The sequence below is a fragment of the Hippocampus zosterae genome, chromosome 10 (genome assembly GCF_025434085.1).
Source record: "Hippocampus zosterae strain Florida chromosome 10, ASM2543408v3, whole genome shotgun sequence".
In the NCBI taxonomy this organism is placed as follows: Eukaryota; Metazoa; Chordata; class Actinopteri; order Syngnathiformes; family Syngnathidae; genus Hippocampus; species Hippocampus zosterae.
Window position 1 is genome coordinate 22,554,480 of NC_067460.1, and position 22,227 is coordinate 22,576,706.

Genomic DNA, 22,227 nt, shown 5'->3' on the forward strand with positions numbered 1-22,227 from the left:
TGGTCATTCATGCTCCTGACAATACATATTTATGCAGGCTAACACAAACCAGCTTTGCCCGAGGTCTGAATCCCCCCCCCCCCCCCCCTGAAAAAAAGCATCACCGGCAGATGTTTTCCAGCAAATCCCGTCGCGCTGATTGGATATTCCGAGCGACAATGCTTCCGCTTTGGAAGGACTTGTTATCATGCTTCACCAGTGGGGGGACTCGGTCCCATTCTGGCCCATTCAATATTCATTAAATTAAGACCGGACCGACTCCCCCAGCATGTGGGCTATTTATAGCAGCGTGCATCCCATCTGGTCTTGCCAGTGCTGCAGTTGTTTTGTAGCCTTGTAATTACTCTGCTTGTACAATACAACATACTGTTGATCACGCCGTTGTCGCTTCTTTCTATTTACGAGCATCACGCACGCTAACCATTTATGATTAGAAGACGACCCCATTGCGGTCTTATCGCCACCTAGTTAGTCCATTAAAGCCCCCGACGAGTAATAAGTGGGGATTTATGCATTACGAGACGGGGGCAGGGTTGACAGCTGCTTGTCAATCAAGCGTGACGATGGCGGTGAGCGCCTCCGATCGATAGTCGCCGCATGGAACAAATGAGGGATGATTACGGGGCGTCAAGCGTCTCTCGGATGGAGACGGCGAGCAGCCTGACAAGCGGCAAGACGCCGATGATGGAATTTAGGTCGATGTGGAGAAATCATTGGGAGGTCAATTGGTTTGTGTCAGCGGGTTGAGAGAGCAAAAGGCCTGATCAGAAGGACAAGATCACAGATTACATCGTACGGTTTCTGCCGCATTTCTTGGAAAGCATCGAGACCGGCAGGGGTATTTAAATATGGAGTCGATATTTTTCAAGGTGATCCTGGGAAGGATCATTGAACCTTGACGCCATGCTCCGACTGAATTGGAACGCGTCAGCGGGAAAAAAAAAAAATGTGACAGTTTAACGCCGCGCATCTGCCCAGGACGATGTTTTCCACACTTTTACGCATTCAAAGTCTCGCAACACAGTGTCGAACAAACGTGTCACAAAAACTGACTACGCAGCTATTTTTGTCCCCTATGCCAGCTAACGGAAAAGCATTTCGTTGTTCTTCCTTTTTATGCGCGTTGGCCTGACCACAAAGCCCACCTAATTTCATGTTGATGGGTTAAACCGGTGAACCAGATTTTTCCAGGGGGCGCTACCGAGTTTTGGGAGTGTTGTGCGCAGAATCCATAACATTGAAACTCGTTCACTTGAACACACGGGCTTGGTAAAATTGGTGAATTTTCAGGCATGTTGAGGGCCCCGCAAAATTTCACCGAATTAGGCTTGATGTCTTCTTCCTAACCGCTTGATCCTCACTAGGGTCGCGGGGGGTGCTGGAGCCTATCCCAGCTGTCTCCGGGCAGTAGGCGGGGGACACCCTGAATCGGTCGCCAACCAATCGCAGGGCACACAGAGACGAACAACCATCCACGCTCACACTCACACCTAGGGACAATTCAGAGTGTTCAATCAGCCTGCCATGCATATTTTTGGAATGTGGGAGGAAACCGGAGTACCCGGAGAAAACCCACGCAGGCCCGGGGAGAACATGCAAACTCCACACAGGGAGGCCGGAGCTGGAATCGAACCCGGTACCTCTGCACTGTGTAGCCGACGTGCTAACCACTGGACTACCGGGCCACCCTAGGCTTGATGTGCGAGTGTGCAAAGCCAACTGTTGTCGAGAAAAAAAAAAAAAGTGAAAATAATAAAACTCACTGGCGTATTGATTGAAGTCCTTTAGCAATGAAATTAGCTAATTTCAATAATTGATGTGACCAAATTCGCCAAGGCCAAAATTTCCAGTCATCGTGAAAGGCCATACTGATAGCCATCCCGTTCACAATCAGCAACCAAAAATAAAAACATCGGAATTCCGTGTTCCCGTTTTTTCCAAGTGGCTCAGCGCGAGACGATCACAGTTCCGTGTTTCTGTGTTTGAATCTCGGCTCGGGCCTTTGAGATTGGGCTTCCTCCCACATTCCCAAAACATATTCATAAGTTTTATTGTTCATGACGTTCTTTTTGCATTGTGTTGCAGACATCGGAGAGTTCAACGCAAAGACCAGGGGTGGCGTGTCTGTGCGTGAAGGCCAAGGCGTCGTGCTCATGTGCACGCCGCCGCCGCATTCTCCAGGTGAGGCGAAACGTGGCCTCGGCCGTGATTTAGCTAGGCTATCGAAGTCGGTCGTGTTATATTGTACGAAACACGAATTTGGTCGTGTTATATTGGACGAAACGCATCAAGGCAATAAATATGTCAACAACCAAATGAAAAAGAGTAAGTAGAATCATACGCCACTTATATATACTTTTGAACGGATTTAAAATCAGTTGTAATATTTTTACTCCACGTGGTTAGCACAATGCTTGCAAAAAGAGCAGCATTATTTCAGTCGAGTTTTTTTTTTTGAGCGGACGAGCTCCCCTTTTTCCCGCGGCTCAGACACCCTGGCAGCCGTCTATCCGAGCATGCGGCAGAACACGGCGTCCTCGAGTGGCAATTTGCAGGGTCATTAGCAACGAAAGGCAACGTCGCTCGCTGTATAAAAGCATACCTGGCCCGGGCCGGCCTCCAATGTACGCACGCTCATGTGAGGCACTCACTCGGATACGTCGGCCGCAATGCGCCGCTGCACTGCGCCTGTTGGGGGCGTTTGCCGAGTACTCTTCGGCATCGGTTCCCACTTCGAGAAGCAGTTTTGGGTTGGTTTTTTTTGGACATCCTGTCAAAGCTCCGACCTTCACAATAAAAGCATGCAGTATAATGACATTGCCCCACAATGTCTTTTGGACATCTCGTGCCTTAGGTAACAGACACACTACATAAACAAGCACAAAACAATTTGAGTGTGACTGCAAGAAAGCCCTCAGAGAGCCAAATATTTTTTTTTTAAGTTTTTGACTTTTCTTTGCTCTTTCAGAAGAAGCTGTTATATTCTTCATTTTTCTGTCTTGTGCAGTTTTTTTTTTATTTTTACCAAGGTTTCTTGTGACAGCATTCTTGACATGTACACAGAGGTCAAAGGGTCAAAGGGCCCTGTTTTCCCAAGGTAAAACATATTTCAGACTCTGATCAATAAAATATTTTTGTTCAGTGCCTCTGCAAGGCCTGCTACCAAACAGCCCACCGACCGATGCTCAGTCGATGCACCATTCGAAGCATTGTATTTGAACTGTGCTGTTCCTCCGTGTGGAGTGCAATCTGATCGTAAAAATAAGATCTGGTGCAATGGAAGAACGCACTGTGTGGGTGCGCAAAGGCAGAACGCACTCTGTTTTTTTTTTGTTGGACCGACATGGTAACAGTCAAGCTTCACGCAACATCCAAGATGTGTGGCTCTTATCAATCCTGATTTTATTTTGGATTCTCATTTTGCTATAGGATTGTTTATAAGTAGTTTTACCTTTACGACTAAGTCGAGTGTCGTCACCTTTCCGTGATGAAGCTCAACAATAGGGTAAGTCTTAGCCAAGTCTAGTTGAATTATTCAGCTCGGAAAGTCAGAAAAAAAAACACACACACAAACTACGGCTATCAGATGGGAGCATCGGGTCTCTTTTGGATGAGTTCACATTGCATCAAAACAATGTGGAAGCTTGTGAACTTGACGGATTTCTGCAAATGCAACTGGTACAGGAAGCTTGTGATTGGTCAAAGCATTTGTCACATTCAATCGATGACAGTGGGTCACAAGAGAGAAAAGATAACAGATTATTTTATTTTAGAAGTAGAAGCGATGCCAGAATCCACACACACACAAACGTTTGGCATGATGCACGCACGCACGCTACTAAATACTACTACTACTAAATGGCGTGGAAATGGTATGTAAAGTTTGGTCGATGTAAAATTGTTACCGTGGTGATATTTGTAAATGCATGATTTTGCCTCTCGATCGGAAAGTAGCGCATCAACATTCATTCATTCATTCATTCATTCATTCATTCATCTTCCGTACCGCTTGATCCTCACTAGGGTCGCGGGGGGTGCTGGAGCCCATCCCAGCCGTCTCCGGGCAGTAGGCGGGGGACACCCTGAATCGGTTGCCAGCCAATCGCAGGGCACACACTCACACCTAGGGACAATTTAGAGCGTCCAATCAGCCTGCCGCGCATGTTTTTGGAATTTGGGAGGAAACCGGAGCACCCGGAGAAAACCCACGCAGGCCCGGGGGAGAACATGCAAACTCCACACAGGGAGGCCGGAGCTGGAATCGAACCCGGTACCTCTGCACTGTGAAGCCCACGCGCTAACCACTGGACCACCGGGCTGCCACGCATCAACATGCTTTCTTGAAACCTACTTTTCAATTTCACCAGGCCTTTGGCGGCATCGGTCCACTGAGGCTACCGTGCAAGAACCCCTTTAGGGATCAAGCCAGCGTGATCCCTAGAAAAATTGTGGCCAAAAAGCCTTCAATTAGCACGCTTCGGTCAGCCTGGCAGATTAACATCGATATCGATCAGAGGAGGCGGCAAATGACCTTGCATTATGGCGCCGACAAGACTTTTATTGCACTTTCAGCAGGAAGATTTACTAACCAAGCAAAAGTAAAGCACGCGAGTGTGTACACGATGGCCTAATCCCATCCATCCTTTTATCAAGTAGTCCTTTTAGTAGATTAAAGGCAGAACGCACGCCTAGTTAAGCTTCGAGCACCAAATTGAGTTCAAGTGTTTCCAGATGTGATCGACGCTGACACGGCACTTTATTCATTTTCAAATATTTTTTTCTTTTCACTTTGAAGCCGCCCGACGCCGCCCGGCTCTCGCTCTCTAGTTGCTGACAGATAACGCATGCAAATACTGTCAGGCCGCGTTGAGTAGATTAATTTGTCGCCGAGTTCATCCCCCCCACCCCCCGCCCCCCGCCTCAGTGCAATGGTTGACGGATGTGTTAATATAGAAGAGCGCAGCGTAGACACAAAGCATCCGGCTTGCGTGTCATCCATCCTTTTTATTAGTCACCATTTACATTTTTTCACGTTTGTGTCTCTTTGTATTCAGTACCTCGAGCTTTAATCGGCGTTACTAAATGTGGAGTTTGCATCAATACGCAGGGCTATCAATCAGCATCCTGGACAAAAATGTTTTTCCTTTTTTTTTTTTTTTTGGCTCAAGAGATTGACATTCACGATATTGGGGAATTAATATTGGCGCGAAATTCCAGTCTTCAATATTTCAATGTTATTTGGATTGTATTTTAGATTATATTAAAAAGTTAAAGGCGGCCCGGTAGTCCAGTGGTTAGCACGTGGGCTTCACAGTGCAGAGGTACCGGGTTCGATTCCAGCTCCGGCCTCCCTGTGTGGAGTTTGCATGTTCTCCCCGGGCTTGCGTGGGTTTTCTCCGGGTGCTCCGGTTTCCTCCCACATTTCAAAAACATGCGTGGCAGGCTGATTGAACACTCTAAATTGTCCCTAGGTGTGAGTGTGAGTGCGAATGGTTGTTCGTCTCTGTGTGCCCTGCGATTGGCTGGCGACCGATTCAGGGTGTCCCCCGCCTACTGCCCGGAGACAGCTGGGATAGGCTCCAGCACCCCCCGCGGCCCTAGTGAGGATCAAGCGGCTCGGAAGATGAATGAATGAATGAATTAAAAAGTTAACTCTTTTACCTTACTTATTTATTATTTTACTTGTTTATTTAGATGCATTTCTTTATTTCGTGTGCAACCTTTATTTAGTTGTTGTTCTATTTTTGATTGCCCATACTGTATGTGTGAAATATGCAATTAGCGTGAAATTCTACTCTTAATTGTAGTAATTGTATAAATATGTATAAATTCAACGCTTTTAATTCATTTTTAATAGAAGCGTAATATTTTATCTATTTTTTCACTATATACTATCACCTGATGGTATTTTTAATTCACACTATGGAGTACTCATTGCACATTTTCTAAATGTGTTGACACTATTTGGTCCCACAGAGATTCATGAGTTAAAATATGCGTTATAACATTTTAAAACATTGAGAGCTTCAGCTCCTTCGCAATTTTTTTTTTCTTTTCCGAGCAGCTTTAACAGTAGTGCTTGCGTTGCGTACGTGCGTGTGGCTTTTATCTGCGACGGGACATTTACTTTTAGCCATTTACTTAACAGCCTAATGCTGATCCAGACTGTAAAATATGGAGTCAAGTCGTCCTTTGCCACCTAACGAGGATAATGAACGAGGCTAATTCTGTAAGTATTAGTTGCTCAGCTGCCTTCTGTTCTCTCGCTCATTTAAGTCTATTTACGAGCGTTCCATTGCAGGCTTAATTAATACTTTCAATTAATACCCGATACAGGCAGCTTTTTTTTAAGTAACACTTCAGATGCAAAAAATAACCACTGTAAAACATCACAACAACACAACAACACATTCAGTACACCTCGGTATATGTGTTTTGATGTTGACATTTCCCCCCCCAAAGTGATAATACATAACTCGATTAAACGTTATGAGATGAGTTTTGATATGACCGTCCCCTGGACTGCTCAGTGATGTATTACAAGGCCGTCTTGTCTCATATAGCGAGTTAGAGACCATTGTTGGTTTTCAGTGAGTGTCCGAGCATCCACATTCTCCCGTGGGTGCAATGTCCCTGTACGCGCTACCAATATTGATGCTAGCAGTGGTTCATTGGGAGTAATTAAGGCCCAACCTGGCCCAGAGTGAGTAATCTGGACGTTCCAGCAAATTCTCGCTGGGCCAGACTACAATAAATGTTGTTTGGGATACTCGTCCAGCTAACGCATGAGTTCTTATAGTGCGTCTAAAACAACTGCTAGTAGCTAGCTAGCACCAAGGTAGCTTGCTAAAGCTCTCAAAGGGTTCTGCATGGGCGATCTCAAAACCGTTTGAGAGCAAGAAGACGGGTGTATGCCCGTCTTGTCACACGGCGTGATTCCCAAGTCACTTGCTTTTTAGATTTTGGGCATATTTGAACTCGGCAACTCCTGAAGATAGCGCATGTAGCATCATTGGTGGTGTTTCTGGTTCGCAGCAGAAAACTAAACAAACCCGTGCGAAGGAGCCACGATAACACAATTTAGCTTCTTTTTTTTCAGAAATTGCTTCATGATGTTCTAATTCATTTGTTCTGAATTTGAAAAGAAAGTTGTCACCAACTTATGACATACGTGTGTGTGTGTGTGTATAAATTTACTTTTTTGCCCTGTTAATTCTTCCAACAGTTAAAATGGGAATTGCAGGCAGAACATTTAACCCTTTTTAAAATACTTTTTCTAGTTTTTGTTGAACTTTAGAACAAAAAGTAAAATTGTCCACCAGTTACACTGATGAAAAATTGTGGCCCCCCTCCCCATCCCTGATATAAATCGTAGCAGGGCCGGGATCAATTGATTTATTTTTTTTATTGGGGGAAGCAGGATATGGAATATACTGCACGTTGACTTGAGCGTCGTTCCTAATATTTTGTCGGCCTTCTGGCAGAAATCATCTACAGCTGGGTGTTCAACGAGTTCCCGTCCTTCGTGGCCGAGGACAGCCGCCGCTTCATCTCGCAGATGACGGGCAATCTCTACGTGTCCAAGGTGCAGCCGTCGGACGTGGGCAGCTACATCTGCCTGCTCAAGAACACGGCCACCAACACCCGCGTGCTCAGCCCGCCCACGCCGCTCACACTCAGGACAGATGGTGAGACTTTTCATCGGCTTTTATCGTCCTCCTACAGCTCCGACTGGCACATGCATGTTGATTCTCGTCCATTTCCAATTTCGACTCGAGGACAACTGCGTTTTTTTGAATGGAAAGAATGTTGAAGGGTATTTTAACGAGCAGCACAGTGGGCAACGGGTTAGCACATCCGCCTCACAGTAGAGAAGTGCGGGGTTTGATTCCGGTTCCGGCCTTCCTGTGTGGATTGTGCATGTTTTCCCCGTCCCTCCGTGGGTTTTCTCTGGGTACTCCGGTTTCCTCCCACATTCCAAAAACCGGCACGGTAGGTTGATCGATCGCGCTAAATTGTCCAGATGTGATTGTGAGCGCTGATGATTGTTCGTCTGTGTGCCCTGCGATTGGCTGGCAGCCAGTTCAGGGTGCACCCCGCCTACTGCCCGGTGACTGACTGAAGGGATGGATCGATGGATGGATATTCTAACTGAAATAAATGCAATATAAAAAGAAAATAATATAATAATATAATATAATGGGCGGCCCGGTAGTCCAGTGGTTAGCACGTCGGCTTCACAGTGCAGAGGTACCGGGTTCGATTCCAGCTCCGGCCTCCCTGTGTGGAGTTTGCATGTTCTCCCCGGGCCTGCGTGGGTTTTGTCCGGGTGCTCCGGTTTCCTCCCACATTACAAAAACATGCGTGGCAGGCTGATTGGACGCTCTAAATTGTCCCTAGGTGTGTGTGTGGGTGTGGATGGTTGCTCGTTTCTGTGTGCCCTGTGATTGGCTGGCAACCGATTCAGGGTGTCCCCCGCCTACTGCCCGGAGACGGCTGGGATAGGCTCCAGCACCCCCCGCGACCCTAGTGAGGATCAAGCGGTTAGGAAGATGAATGAATGAATGAATGAATGAATGAATATAATATATAATAATAGAAATAATATAGGAAATATTCAACTGTACATATAAATATATCAAACAAATGCAAATATATATTTTTAAAAATTGCATTTACGGAAGTAGCTCTAGCTAGCTATCATGTATATCGCACATGAAAATAGTATTGCTAATAAGCAATAAGCTGTTTGTTCTTGGCTTGTCGTATTGGCCATTGTGACTTCCGAGTGGGCTTCTAGTGACTCTTTAACAGTGCCCCCTCCAGGGGCCAAGCAGTTGCACGTGTGTTACATTTCACCTGCAGGCTCCCGAAGCCTCACGTGGGAGCGTCGGCGTCCATCACACCGCCGCCGCCCGGGAGCCCGCCAAGGTTCCGACGCGATCCCCTGCGATGGAACAATAGGGCCTTCATGCCTCGGGAGCAGAACCGCGACGTCAGCTCGCATTTTTGTTCCTTGATGACATTATTAAATGATGACATTATTGGATGGCCTCCAGCAAAAAAGTGGAATTCTTTAACCTTTGACAAAACGATCCGCCGTGGCTTGGCTTCGGTGTTAAACATGAAGATGCAGAGCTCCTGTATATGTCCGACCTGTTAAGAGTATTTACTGAGAGGGTGGGTGTGGGAGGGGGGGAGTTTATTTGTAGGCAATGTTCCGCCCTGATCTCTATATGTACTTTTTCAAAATGAGACATCATAATTGATTACAAATTGTTTTGTCTGTTTGCCGATCCCTGGTTTGAGAATTACTGCCATCTTATTTTATTTTTTTTTGCGAATGCGCCATCTACTTTCTGCAGCAAACATGACACGGGCAAGGTTTCCAAATGAAAATCCATGAAGCCAAAGAAACCCTCCCCCCAACACCCCCCCCCCCCCCACTCCATATCACCCGTCCCCCAATCCCTTTGGTGGCCGCCTGCTGCCACAATGCGCGTCCCACTTTTAAAATGGTGAAAATTACATTGGCACACCTCACGACAGACGGGGCCCAAATGTTGGCGCGCCGGTCACGGGTGGCGACCAATCGCATGCCACAATCTGTGTCTCGCTAAAAGTGATTACACAGTATACGCTCCAAAGCTACCTGTGTGTGTGCGCGCAAATCCGTGTGTGTGTGTGTGTTTGTGCGTGTGCACCTCACGGTTGCCAGCCGTAACTGAGGCTCTTAATCAAAAGAAGTATCTGGGCTCCATTCCGCCCCGCTGGACACCATTGATCGTCAGCTCACATCCAACAGGGTGTGTCAACAGACCTTATCTTTGCAACACGTCCGATACCTGCACATACGAAACGTAAAAAAAAAAAGTAAAGTACAGATTCTGGAATTTATTCCAGTATAAAAGTAAAAATCAATATTTTCAGTATCCATTTTGATAACATGGCACAGAGAGGAATAAAAGCGACGCCTTGGCTCAACAGTTACACAATACGCGTGGGCGTATATTCTTTATCCTCGCTGTAAATCGATTACTGCAGCTTACTTCATTCACGGTAGTTTTTAAAATTGTCATGTCATGGATGTATGGATAGCTAGACAGCGATTGTCATTCCACCTGAATGCAAATCAAGTGAAAGCCCGTACAATTGGAAGCCCAATTACTCGAACAATGTCATCAGTACAGAAACTATAGGGCAATATTCGAGTCATGCTATTTCATAATTTGCTTCATTTCAAAGTAGAACAAAGCAGCAGAGGAGAAGAAAGCATTTCGACCTTGTTCAATCTCACCGCAGATGTTAAAGCGCCGCCCACAATGACGGCTGGTAATGTTCTGGCCTCAGACATGCTTCTCGCATTATTTCTTTTATATTCGACGAAGGCTGAGGCTTGGAGATTGAGTTTGTTTGTTTGTTTTTTTTTAAATATGACAGGCAATAAATGAAACATTGCAAATTCAATACTTATTACTTTGGGGCCATGAATATGCAGAACGAAATGAGTAATTTTATCGTTGTGTGTAAAGAAACACGGGGTATCATTCGGTGCACACTCAAAGTAGGGATGGGCGAGTAGCAAACCAGGTTTAGGTATTGGGCATTTCCCCGGTTATACAAAAGTATCGGACTCTTGTGGAGACTGCCGATACCAGCCAGCGATACTCGAGAAAATAAAGTAGTTGAAGCTATACTGCCGCAATTTCAGGCATCGGCGAATCATCATCTGCGGTAGAATAAAAGGAGTTCCGTTCAGTCCTTTATTTTATAACTTGAAAAGAAAAAGCAGAATGCGCACGAAAGCAATTGAGGCGTATGGTGCCGCAACATCTTGTGAATCCTGAATTGTGTAACGTCATCAACCGACCCCAGTAAAGTTCAAGACAAAGCACAACATTTGCTGCTGTGATAGAAATCTCCTGAATTGTGAGACCTCGAAATTTGAAAAAGAAAGAGAAAACGTCGTTCGATGTCTGACACGTTAAGTTCATTGGTTTCAAATATTTTTGCTCCGAACGTCCCTGACAGTTGGCCACTGATTTTATGATTTAAAATCTGAAGTCAGAATGTGCGTTCCGGGAAAGCGGCAATCCATCATTGCCAACAGCCCCTCAAAATTTCAAACTTTGTCCTGTTTGTCTTTGTGGAATCCACTTCTTGACAATCTCGCCATGTTTTTCTGGTTCAACCAACAATAATACATTGCAGTATAGTGTGTGTAGAGCCTTAAAACCTGGTAGAGGAGCCCGGTTTCTCTGTTGCAGTTCATCAGTGGGTGTGTTGTGTTTCATCTGGTGTAATTTTATGCGTGCCGCTCCACTTTAGTCACCATCATCACAAAAGCGCAAGTAGGAGGGCCAGAAGGGGAAAAAAATGTGGATAAACGAACTTGTCACGAGGTAATCGTAAATACAAACAACTGTTTGTTGTTGTTGTGATCCAAATTAGCCACTAGCCGTATGCCACGACGTGATCGTGAAATGGGTATTAATGGCCGCCTCAAGAGCGAAACAAATAAACAAAAGGAAGCTGGGTCCTCTTGTGAGAGTGGAGGAGGCGCACGCCATTAGTCATGTCGCCACTTAGCTGGACTGATAGCACCTTATCGTCTGGCCATGCGGATTGTCGAGCAGATTGGTGATCCCGGCCTACATTCGCACATTGTGTTAGTACATCATCGTAATGGTGTGTTGTTTGGCTATCATTTAACGTGGCTAACTCAGCTCAGCGTTAATGTGCTAACCCTGCGAGAAAAAATAAAAAATTAAAAAAGAACATGTGCCGAGAGTCATTAACCTTAAAACAAAAGGATGGAGTGGAGATCAAGAAGTATTCTCTTTTACTTTACAAGGGTGTCGCCGCCCATGTTTAATAAAGTGTAAAACAGGTAGAAATGGATGCTTGAAAGATCTGGCAGATGGTGCGCTCAATGTGGACGAGTTTGTGATGTCACGTAACCATGAATCTGCTTGACGCAATCATTGTAAACACGATGGAGAAAAAGAAGAGCGGCTTCAATTTCAAGGAGCAGTAAAGTGCTTGTTTTTCTTTCCAATTTAAAACAGTTCCCAGGTGTCTTAAACACTCGGTTTGCGGTGTAAAAAGTGCTAGCGAGCCTCGCTTCACTTCACCAAATGATAAATAGTTTCAGCGAATGCATTTCTCGCTTCAACAAAATAGCAGCGTTAACAATGCCAAGCTAGCATTAGCCACGACTGCTACATGGGCAGCATGATTCATTCGCCTCATGTACCGGACAACTATTTCGAAATCTTTATCTGTATTTCAGTTTTGACAAAGCAAAGGGTGTAATCTTCAATTCTAATTTAAAAAAAAAGACATGGTGGAAATTTTAACACGGTCATTGTGGCTTTGTTGATGCTGAGATAATTGGCATGCATGTGATAGCATTAGCATGCCGTGATGTTAGCTAGCAAGCTAGCCCGTATTTTTTTACTCAACACCAACACGACTAAACCTTTTGAACACGCCTGTGAGAATTTTTAGCTCCCCGTTTGCACTTTTAGAAGAATTACTCAGATGCCCACTGTTGACATATATTATGAAATGTACACTCAGTACAAACGACATTCTGAAAGGGCAAGCTCACAATATAGGACTGATATCATGGATATCCAAACACACCCCAAATCTTATTAACCACGCTTTCTCTTCCTTAACCTTTTCCAGGTGTCATGGGTGAATACGAGCCCAAAATTGAGGTGCACTTCCCCACCTCTGTGCTGGCTGCCAGGGGCGTCACAGTCAGACTGGAGTGCTTCGCGTTGGGCAAGTAAGTCAAAAAAGGACATATTGCCTCGGATATTTGCTGTGTCAGCTAATCATATTTCATTCATTCATTCATTCATCTTCCTAACCGCTTGATCCTCACTAGGGTCGCGGGGGGTGCTGGAGCCTATCCCAGCCGTCTCCGGGCAGTAGGCGGGGGACACCCTGAATCGGTTGCCAGCCAATCGCAGGGCACACAGAGACGAACACCCATCCCCACTCACACTCACACCTAGGGACAATTTAGAGTGTTCAATCAGCCTGCCATGCATATTTTTGGAATGTGGGAGGAAACCGGAGCACCCGGAGAAAACCCACGCAGGCCCGGGGAGAACATGCAAACTCCAAACAGGGAGGCCGGAGCTGGAATCGAACCCGGTACCTCTGCACTGTGAAGCCGACGTGCTAACCACTGGACTACCGGGCAATGGAAATGTCATGATCCTCTTCTTGTGTGTCTCCAGCAGGTGGCAGAGGCGGGCAGGGGGCTTTCCCTCCAGCTTGCACACCTGCTGCCAATGTTTTCATCAAGTTAGCCATGTAGCGTCCAATCAGCCTGCCATGCATATTTTTGGAATGTGGGAGGAAACCGGAGCACCCGGAGAAAACCCACGCAGGCCCGGGGAGAACATGCAAACTCCACACAGGGAGGCCGGAGCTGGAATCGAACCCGGTACCTCTGCACTGTGAAGCCCACGTGCTAACCACTGGACTACCGGGCCGCCCGCTAATCATATTTGAAAAAAAAATCGGGAAAAAAACAGCAGGGCGGCTCGTTACAGCTCATTTAATATTCCCAGTGTTCTACTGTCCTCTTGAAACGTCTTTATTCCATTACATGACTTCTTCAGGCAGGATGTTATGAGAGTGTGTGTGTGTTTGACGGTTAGTGGATCCACCCTAAGGGATCAGGCCTAATATATGCGCGTGTGTTTCCTTGCTCTGTGTTGAATGAATGAACGGAGCGGGACAAGGTTATATCGGCACAGAAAATAAATGACATTGTAATAGTCGTCTGCCAGGAGGGGAGAGTCCATAGAGAGTGCATTCTAAAAACACTCAGCACACTTACTAAAGTTAGCGGCGCAATAGCTGTCGCAAATGCTGAAAAAGTTCTTTCTACCTCCTCCCGGGAGGCCACGTTTGTGCGGGCCAAGGATTGTTGGTTTTGTATTATAGCAACATGGTGTAGTTCCCCAACATTTTCAACATGCTGTGGTCCAACCCTTGATCAAGAAACCTGGTCTTGATCCAGATGTGCTGTCAAGTTTCAGGGCCATTTCCAAACTGCCTTTCATTTCCAAAATTCTGGAAAAAAGTGGTGCACATGCAGTTGAAATTTTTCTTAGATGAACATAATATCTTGGAGGTCTTCTAGTCAGGTTTCAAGACTACGCATATCACGGAGTCGGCCCTGTTACGCGTTTCTAATGACATCCTCCTGGCAAATGACTCTGGAGACCACCTGTGTCTATAATATTACAGGTGAATATGATGTCATTTTAGAATATCGATGAAAAAATATATAATTAAAACCTAATATATCCATCCATCCATCCATCATCTACCGCTTATCCGGGGCCGGGTCGCGGGGGCAACAGCTTTAGCAGGGAAGCCCAGACTTCCCTCTCCCTAGCTACTTCTTCCAGCTCTCCCCGGGGGATCCCGAGTCGTTCCCAGGCAAGCTGGGTGACATAGTCTCTCCAGCGTGTCCTGGGTCTTCCTCGGGGTCTCCTCCCGGTGGGACATGACCGGAACACCTCACCGGGGAGGCGCTCAGGAGGCATCCGAATCAGATGCCCAAGCCACCTCACCTGGCTCCTCTCGATGTGGAGGAGAAGCGGCTCGACTCTGAGCCCCTCCCGGATGACTGAGCTTCTCACCTTATCTCTAAGGGAGAGCCCGGACACCCTGGCGGTCCGATCCTCGGCTGCAGAAGCTAGCTCTTGGGACATGGAACCTAATATAAATACTCCTTATATGTATTCACAGTCAGTATTTGTTACCTTACCATTTAATACAGACAATCCAATTAAACATGTACCTAGTTCAAACTCGAATCCTATTTTTCTTTTTCTTTTTTTTTTTTTGGTCTACATCTTTTAAAATTTGGTCCCCATGTCTCCAGAAGTTGACTTATTCCACCGGCGACAAATTTAAGACTCGGCAGACATCCGAGCAAAGTGATTTTGCTTTTGTGCAAAAATGATCTTGCATCACACACTCCATTATGTTTATAATTAGTCAGCATGAATTATTCATGGCTGTCTGTCATCCAGTGTCTCTAATCTAAAATAAATCACTGAAAACCTCGTCGCCGTCTACCTAGATTCCAATCAGCGTCGCTCATTATGCCGAGTTACTTCCCAAACGTCCCAGCGCTGGGGACTGCAAATTCGACCGGAAAGACGACCAACAGCAGCTGTGCGTGGCTCTCTCCTCGATAAACTCAATTCCGCTTGTGAACTGTCCATCCGGAAGCCTTTCTCAGTCGGTTGAGACGGATGACTTTTCAATGCGGACTCTGTAGGAGGCGACGGTCCCGAGAACAGGAATTAAGTCAGGGACGCCTTTCTGTTTTCCTTCTGATCCCAACGGGCGCAGGCAATCAGAGTGCAAAGACGGTGACCTTGATTGGCGTTATTAGTCTTTGTTGTTGGTGTTGTTCAAGAGCAAAACTGTTGGCCACGGAATCTAAACGAGCCTCCGCTACGTTTCACACCTAGGCGGTGTTCCTGATCCTGAGATTTCATTAAACCCCTGCGCAGGTTCAAGACACCATGATGCCGGATGTAGCAAAGCAGCCCCAGAACACAACCCCGCCTTCTCCGTTTTTCAAGTTTTCTGACACTGTCCCGCACATTTCAAGCCAGCTTCTGAGCAAGAAACGGAGTAGCAAATGAATGCAAAGTTTTAACGCCAAGAAAAAAAAATTGCCGTTGGTTCAAACACTCCATACTTTCTTGCACTTGTGCCCCAAAATGCTTTGGATACCTTCACCCAAATTGCCGTATAGCAGCTCACTCATTTTTTCGTTTAACTGATCCCAAGGGGGATCAAACTCGACAAATCCTGGCAGCTGCTCGTTCAGCCTCGTGGGGGGGCCTTTGCATTCAGCAGCGGGCGGGAGTTGGACTAGCTTATTATAACAGCGGGTTGCGCTCTTGGGGCGGCCGTTTAATGTGTCTGAGAGACGGATGTTTTTGAAAGAAGGAAAAAAAAATGAGTGCCGGGTAGACAATATGAGGATCTTAATCAAGTGAATCAAAAGTCATCGTTCACTGGCAGCCTTGCATGGAGTCGATGGCGAGCCTTAATCGTGGAGCGATTCCGAAGGTAGGTAGGCGCAGCGATTGTGCCGATTGCTAATTGGGATGTCATCTGCGCAGGAAAAAAAAATGAAGTGAATAAATAAAGTGGGGCAGCCCGGTAGTCCAGTGGTTAGCACGTCGGCTTCACAGTGCAGAGGTCCCGGGTTCGATTCCAGCTCCGGCCTCCCTTTGTGGAGTTTGCATGTTCTCCCCGGGCCTGCGTGGGTTTTCTCCGGGTGCTCCGGTTTCCTCCCACATTCCAAAAACATGCGTGGCAGGCTGATTGAACACTCTAAATTGTCCCTAGGTGTGAGTATGAGCGTGGATGGTTGTTCGTCTCTGTGTGCCCTGCGATTGGTTGGCAACCGATTCAGGGTGTCCCCCGCTTACTGCCCGAAGACAGCTGGGATAGGCTCCAGCACCCCCCGCGACCCTAGTCAGGATCAAGCGGCTCGGAAGATGAATGAATGAATGAATGAATAAATAAATAAAGTGGACCACCTTAAGGGTCTTGGACACTTTCCTCCGGTCTTTAGCAGACGCTTATTAGTTTAATTGACTTCAACAAGAGTACAAATTGCAAACAACCTCATCCCTTGGGTTACAACACCCAAACATCGCCCTCGATTCCAGCGAATCTTCAATCCCAACCTTGGTCCGAACCCCCAACTGTCAACCTTAATAAAATCCTCCCCTCTTGACAAAACCTCAAACTAACACCGTAATCCTAATCCCGAACCCTGAAGGGCCCCCAACAAAGATTTAGGGTTTACCCAATCCTAATTCCGAATTTAATTCCATAATCAGCCTTCACCACGACTGAATATGGTTCATTTGTACATTATCCTCCGAACCTCAACTCCCGAAACCATACTCTAATCCGAACCTCTAGACCAAAAATGCCCCCCCCCCAGTCCCTCATCAAAAGTCCTACATTTTGGAGGGTGTGTGGTTGATGATTCCAATTGTCAGAGGTAGTGGAGGCAGTGCTGGCCTTGCTTTGCTCATTCAAAACCTGGACAACGTGTTGTGATTAATGAAAGGATGAATTTTGTTGTCTGCAAATAACCAGCCCTCAAGCTCCAACGCTCTTGACTCTGGATTTCAATCCATTTGAGATGTCGTAGTAGGACTTTACGCAGACAATTCATGCTTTAAAAACCCAGTTGAAACAAAATTCCTTCACCATGAAGCATTCATTCATTCATTCATCTTCCGAGCCGCTTGATCCTCACTAGGGTCGCGGGGGGTGCTGGAGCCTATCCCAGCTGTCTCCGGGCAGTAGTACCCGGAGAAAACCCACGCAGGCCCGGGGAGCAAAAAAGCTCAATTATTTAGGCCAAGGGTGGCACGACTCCTTTTTGTATGTATTTATTTATTTAGCTTCGAAGGAAATTGCTTTTTGGTGATTATTCCCCCCCCCCCCTAAATAAATACTATCAACATCATTTCGAAACTGTATGTTGTCACTTCTCATAGTCCAGTGCCCACAATCACCTGGAGGAAGATCAACGGCAATATACCGAAAAAGGCTCGACTACGCAAGTCTCAGGCCGTCTTGGAGATCCCCAACATCCAGCTGGAGGACTCGGGAACGTACGAATGCAAAGCCGAGAACCAGAGGGGAGGGACCGCTTTCAAGGGACATCTGCAGGTCTACAGTAAGTCTTGAGCGTGGTCTTTGTTTGTTTGTTTTTGGGGGGGGTGATGTTGTAATCCAACTTGTTTTTGTTTTATCACTGGAGGTTCGAGGGGTTCTTCAGTTTTTTTCGTGTCCAGTTTTTGCAGTGTCGTCATTCCTCGACCGAAACACATGACTGACATTTGTCAGTCATCATTTTTGAGTTTCGCGATGGGGTGAGCTCTGTAAATAATCATCACCTGGAACACATCAGTTAATCGGCTGCTTATTTTCCGGAAATCCACACATGACTCAAGCCCCGGTTATCGCCATCGTGCCAAAAGGTCGCGGTGTATTCCCGCAACAAAATTGAACCGAGCGCTCCTGTAAAGCCCGATTAATGTTTCTCGTGAACTCTTCGAGGAATCGCCTGGGCAGTTGCCAACAATATTTTCTCGACTGATGGTAGGATTTATTTTTAGCTACAAGTCTAGAAGAGAGCGGTGTCGAGAAAACTGTAATTATAGATAAGAAAACATCGCTAATGACCGTAGCATATTAGCTGGCGCTTCTATTTTTGAACGTGGGTGGGCAAACTTTCGCGCTCAAGGGTGATGTCGTATTTTTAAAATGAACAGATGGGTTCGGTTTTATTTTTAGATCAAGTTGGGGGTGGGGGGGAACTCAGTTGTGGATGTAGAAAATGTTTTTTGTATTTTTTTTTAGTTTATAAAATAGTTTCTATCCCCAAAAAAGTTTTGATTTTCATTATTTACGGTCAGGTGTATATGGAAAAGGCGGCCCGGTAGTCTAGTGGTTAGTACTTCGGCTTCACAGTGCAGAGGTGCCGGGTTCGATTCCAGCTCTGGCCTCCCTGTGTGGAGTTTGCATGTTCTCCCCGGGCCTGCGTGGGTTTTCTCCGGGTGCTCCGGTTTCCTCCCACATTCCAAAAACATGCGTGGCAGGTTGATTGAACACTCTAAATTGTCCCTAGGTGTGAGTGTGAGCGTGAGTGCGAATGGTTGTTCGTTTCTGTGTGCCCTGCGATTGGCTGGCAACCGGTTCAGGGTGTCCACCGCCTACTGCCCGGAGACAGCTGGGATAGGCTCCAGCACCCCCCGCGACCCTAGTGAGGATCAAGCGGCTCGGAAGATGAATGAATGAATGAATGAATGTATATGGAAATTGCGCATCTTATGTAAATGTATTTGATTATTTTTCACTACTTTGATGCTTGTATCCAAATCGTCTTGATGTGTGGCTTGCCTGACCTCCCATCAAGTGTGAAATTACACAACCAAGTCAAGATTTTCTCATCTGCATATTTCTGAAAGTGTCAGTGATTTAGAAAAATTAAACGTTGGATGTCCTTGTGATTCCGGGAAGACTCTGAGCCTCGACGCTGTTTTTGATTTGCTTTTTTTTTTTTTTTTAGCCGTGATTTGGCAGTTCGGCTGGGTGAAGATCTGGCATTTTCAATTTGGAGTTGAAATCATGGAGACAATTTTTGAGCTGGTAGAAAGTGTCGGTGTTTTTGGTGACGCGCAAATCGACAAATGCAATTTGCGCGACATCCAAAATAATCCGCTTCAACTTGCAACTGTTTTCAATTCTGAAAAGCATGTCTGCTTTACTACCTTTCTTTCGGAAAACGCCACCTATCAGCACGTCGCATTCGTTGTTTTGCCTGCGATCATGAAAGGAGCACCCACCACAATTCCAAGCGTGCCGCAGACACAAGACCAAGATAACGTGTGTGCCGCAGCCTTGGCGCGGCGCGCTACCAAGGTCCCCGCAATGCCGCCATGATTCGGTTGACAACACAAGGAGAAAAGCAGCCCCAGCTTGTTGAGGCTAAAAGTAATTTCCTTGAGGTCATCCGATACTTTGGGCTTTCATTGTGAATTGGACATTCCTGGCCATCGAGAAGCAATCAAGCCACAACATTGTGTGTTGCCGAAATTGCGGTGTATGCACGGAACAGACAACAATGGTAACAGTGGCAACCTGGAATTGCATTAGTGGCCATGAAAAGCTACAAATCTAATGGAGTAATCACAGGGGCCTCATAAGAACACGGAGAAACTATAGAGAGGGTCAGATCACCAGGAAATTGAAATCCCCCCCCCCCCCCCTCAAAGTTATTCTCAGCAAATGAATTGCCTTTTTGGCAATTCATTCATTCATTCATTCATTCATTCATTCATTCATCTTCCTAACCGCTTGATCCTCACTAGAGTCGCGGGGGGTGCTGGAGCCTATCCCAGCTGTCTCCGGGCAGTAGGCGGGGGACACCCTGAATCGGTTGCCAGCCAATCGCAGGGCACACAGAGACGAACCATTCGCGCTCACACTCACACCTAGGGACAATTTAGAGTGTTCAATCAGCCTGCCACGCATGTTTTTGGAATGTGGGAGGAAACCGGAGCACCCGGAGAAAACCCACGCAGGCCCAGGGAGAACATGCAAACTCCACACAAGGAGGCCGGAGCTGGAATCGAACCTGGTACCTCTGCACTGTGAATCCGACGTGCTAACCACAGGACTTACCGGGCAACTGAGCAATTTTTGTCAGGACACAAAGAATATTGGGGAAGTTGACGAGCCCTTTTATGTGAATAGAAAAAATTCCCTTGGCTTTATCCAATTTCCACAAACAAATACTTTTGGCCTGGTCACATAATTTTTCCCCTCATAAATGCTTTATCTGGAATAATCGTTACAATACAAGAATTGATCATTATTTCTCCATAATTGGTTCAACAATAAAATAGTCCTGGTCAGTCAACTACTCAATAATCAAGGTTTTCTTTTGAATTACTCTGAATTTTTAAAGAAATTTACTCTACCGGTCACCCCAAAAGAATTTGCGACAGTCATGGATGCTATTCCTTCTGGAATCGTGACCCTCTTGAAAGGGGTGGACAGAACAACCTCCACACCAACCCTGGACCCTAAAATGACCGCTATGGGCAAATCCTGTTTTACGTCAACATCAATCACAAATAACAAGCGTAATATACGATCCATGTTCCAAAAAGATATTTCAACAATCCCACACATTATTACCTACTGGTCTGGCTTTGTTGATAATCTACAGTGGGGAAAAATCTGGTCTCTCCCATACAAATACCCCCTGGCTAATAAAGTACGGGAAATCTCTTTTAAGATGATACACGAATACTATCCCACCAAGCATTATCTTCTTAGGTTCAAGAAAGACATCTCTGTTGATTGTTCATTTTGTGGAATGTACCCTGAAACAATGGTTCACTTGTTCTGGCAATGCCAGTATGCCAACACATTTTGATAAGATAAGAAAAACCTTTATTAGTCTCACAATGGAGAAATTCCCAATTCACAGCAGCAAAGTTGGAAAGTTGTATCCAGATTTATCATTGAACATATTGACTCTGACTTTATGCTATACTGGAAAAAATGTACTATTTGGGTTCTACAAAAATAAGGGAAAAAACACTAAACAAACCTTCATTATAAATTTAATAATCATTATAAGTTCCATATCCACAAATGCAGATGGAATAATTCAAAACCTCTTTTCTTAATTTTTGAAGCAGAAACAAAACTGCACGTTCGTTTTGTTTTCTATTTGCTGATAATTGTATTCTGACTTGTTCAATAAAGATTTGAAATGGGGAAAAAAAAGTGGAAGTCGGCCATTTTGGGCGAGTACCAGGGCTCGTCCTTTGATGAACTCCTACTCAGGAGTTAACTTAAATGTCCAAGCCCGATGTGCAATGTGAAATTTCCCGAGCTGTTTTAGCGACGGCACAGAGGATTCATGTTGGATGCGTGCATCTTTAATTTTCTTTGAATTCATTTACATCCCTTTCATTTCTGTATATTAGCCTTCGTGCTTTGTGCATTATTAACATAACTGAGGAAAATGTTTAATACAAAAAAAAAAGGCCTTGTAAGATTAAACGGAAAGATGGAACGGGCGGGCTGGCGGTGCTTGCTCGCTTCTTGGTGGCTGATTAATATTCTCGCTCCCACGCAAGACGAGCGATCCGACTCCTGCGAAAGGTCCTTGTAAATTTTAGAATCTCATGAATATACGTTCACGTATTGAAAAATGCAGTCGGCGGATAGACGGAGACTTCCAGATGAAAAGGAGAGCGCATCAAGCGTACATTTCTGACAGCTTTCGAGAAGGACGTTGTGGGTGTGAAAGCAAGAGTTGCAGGAAAGATCACGGACTGAACATTTCTGGATTTTAAAACATAAGCGCTGAAGTTTGAATTATATGAATGATGTAATTGTAAAAAAATTAGTTTTAGTGTACATTTGTCAAGTTAATGCTGTGATGGCAAAAAAACCCAAACTAAAACGAACACTAAAACAACAAATAAACAAAACAAAGCTTTTTCGAAAAATAAACAAAAACTAACCCGCTTAAAAAAAAATTCTTAAAGCAATTCAATCTGTTTTTTTTTTTTTGATTGGATACAACTTTATTGTCAAATGTGTTGAACATAAGCA

The 22,227-nt window shown here is 45.5% G+C and overlaps 1 protein-coding gene across 1 annotated transcript in view; it reads left to right on the forward strand.

Moving 5' to 3' along the window:
• Positions 1-22,227, forward strand: part of cntn5 (contactin 5) — a 92,343-nt gene that overhangs the window by 37,689 nt on the left and 32,427 nt on the right. The window contains exons 6-9 of the mRNA XM_052078377.1: positions 2,086-2,181; positions 7,485-7,688; positions 12,694-12,796; positions 17,583-17,764. Coding sequence (XP_051934337.1) covers positions 2,086-2,181; positions 7,485-7,688; positions 12,694-12,796; positions 17,583-17,764 — 585 coding nt within the window. The remainder of the gene's footprint in view (positions 1-2,085; positions 2,182-7,484; positions 7,689-12,693; positions 12,797-17,582; positions 17,765-22,227) is intronic.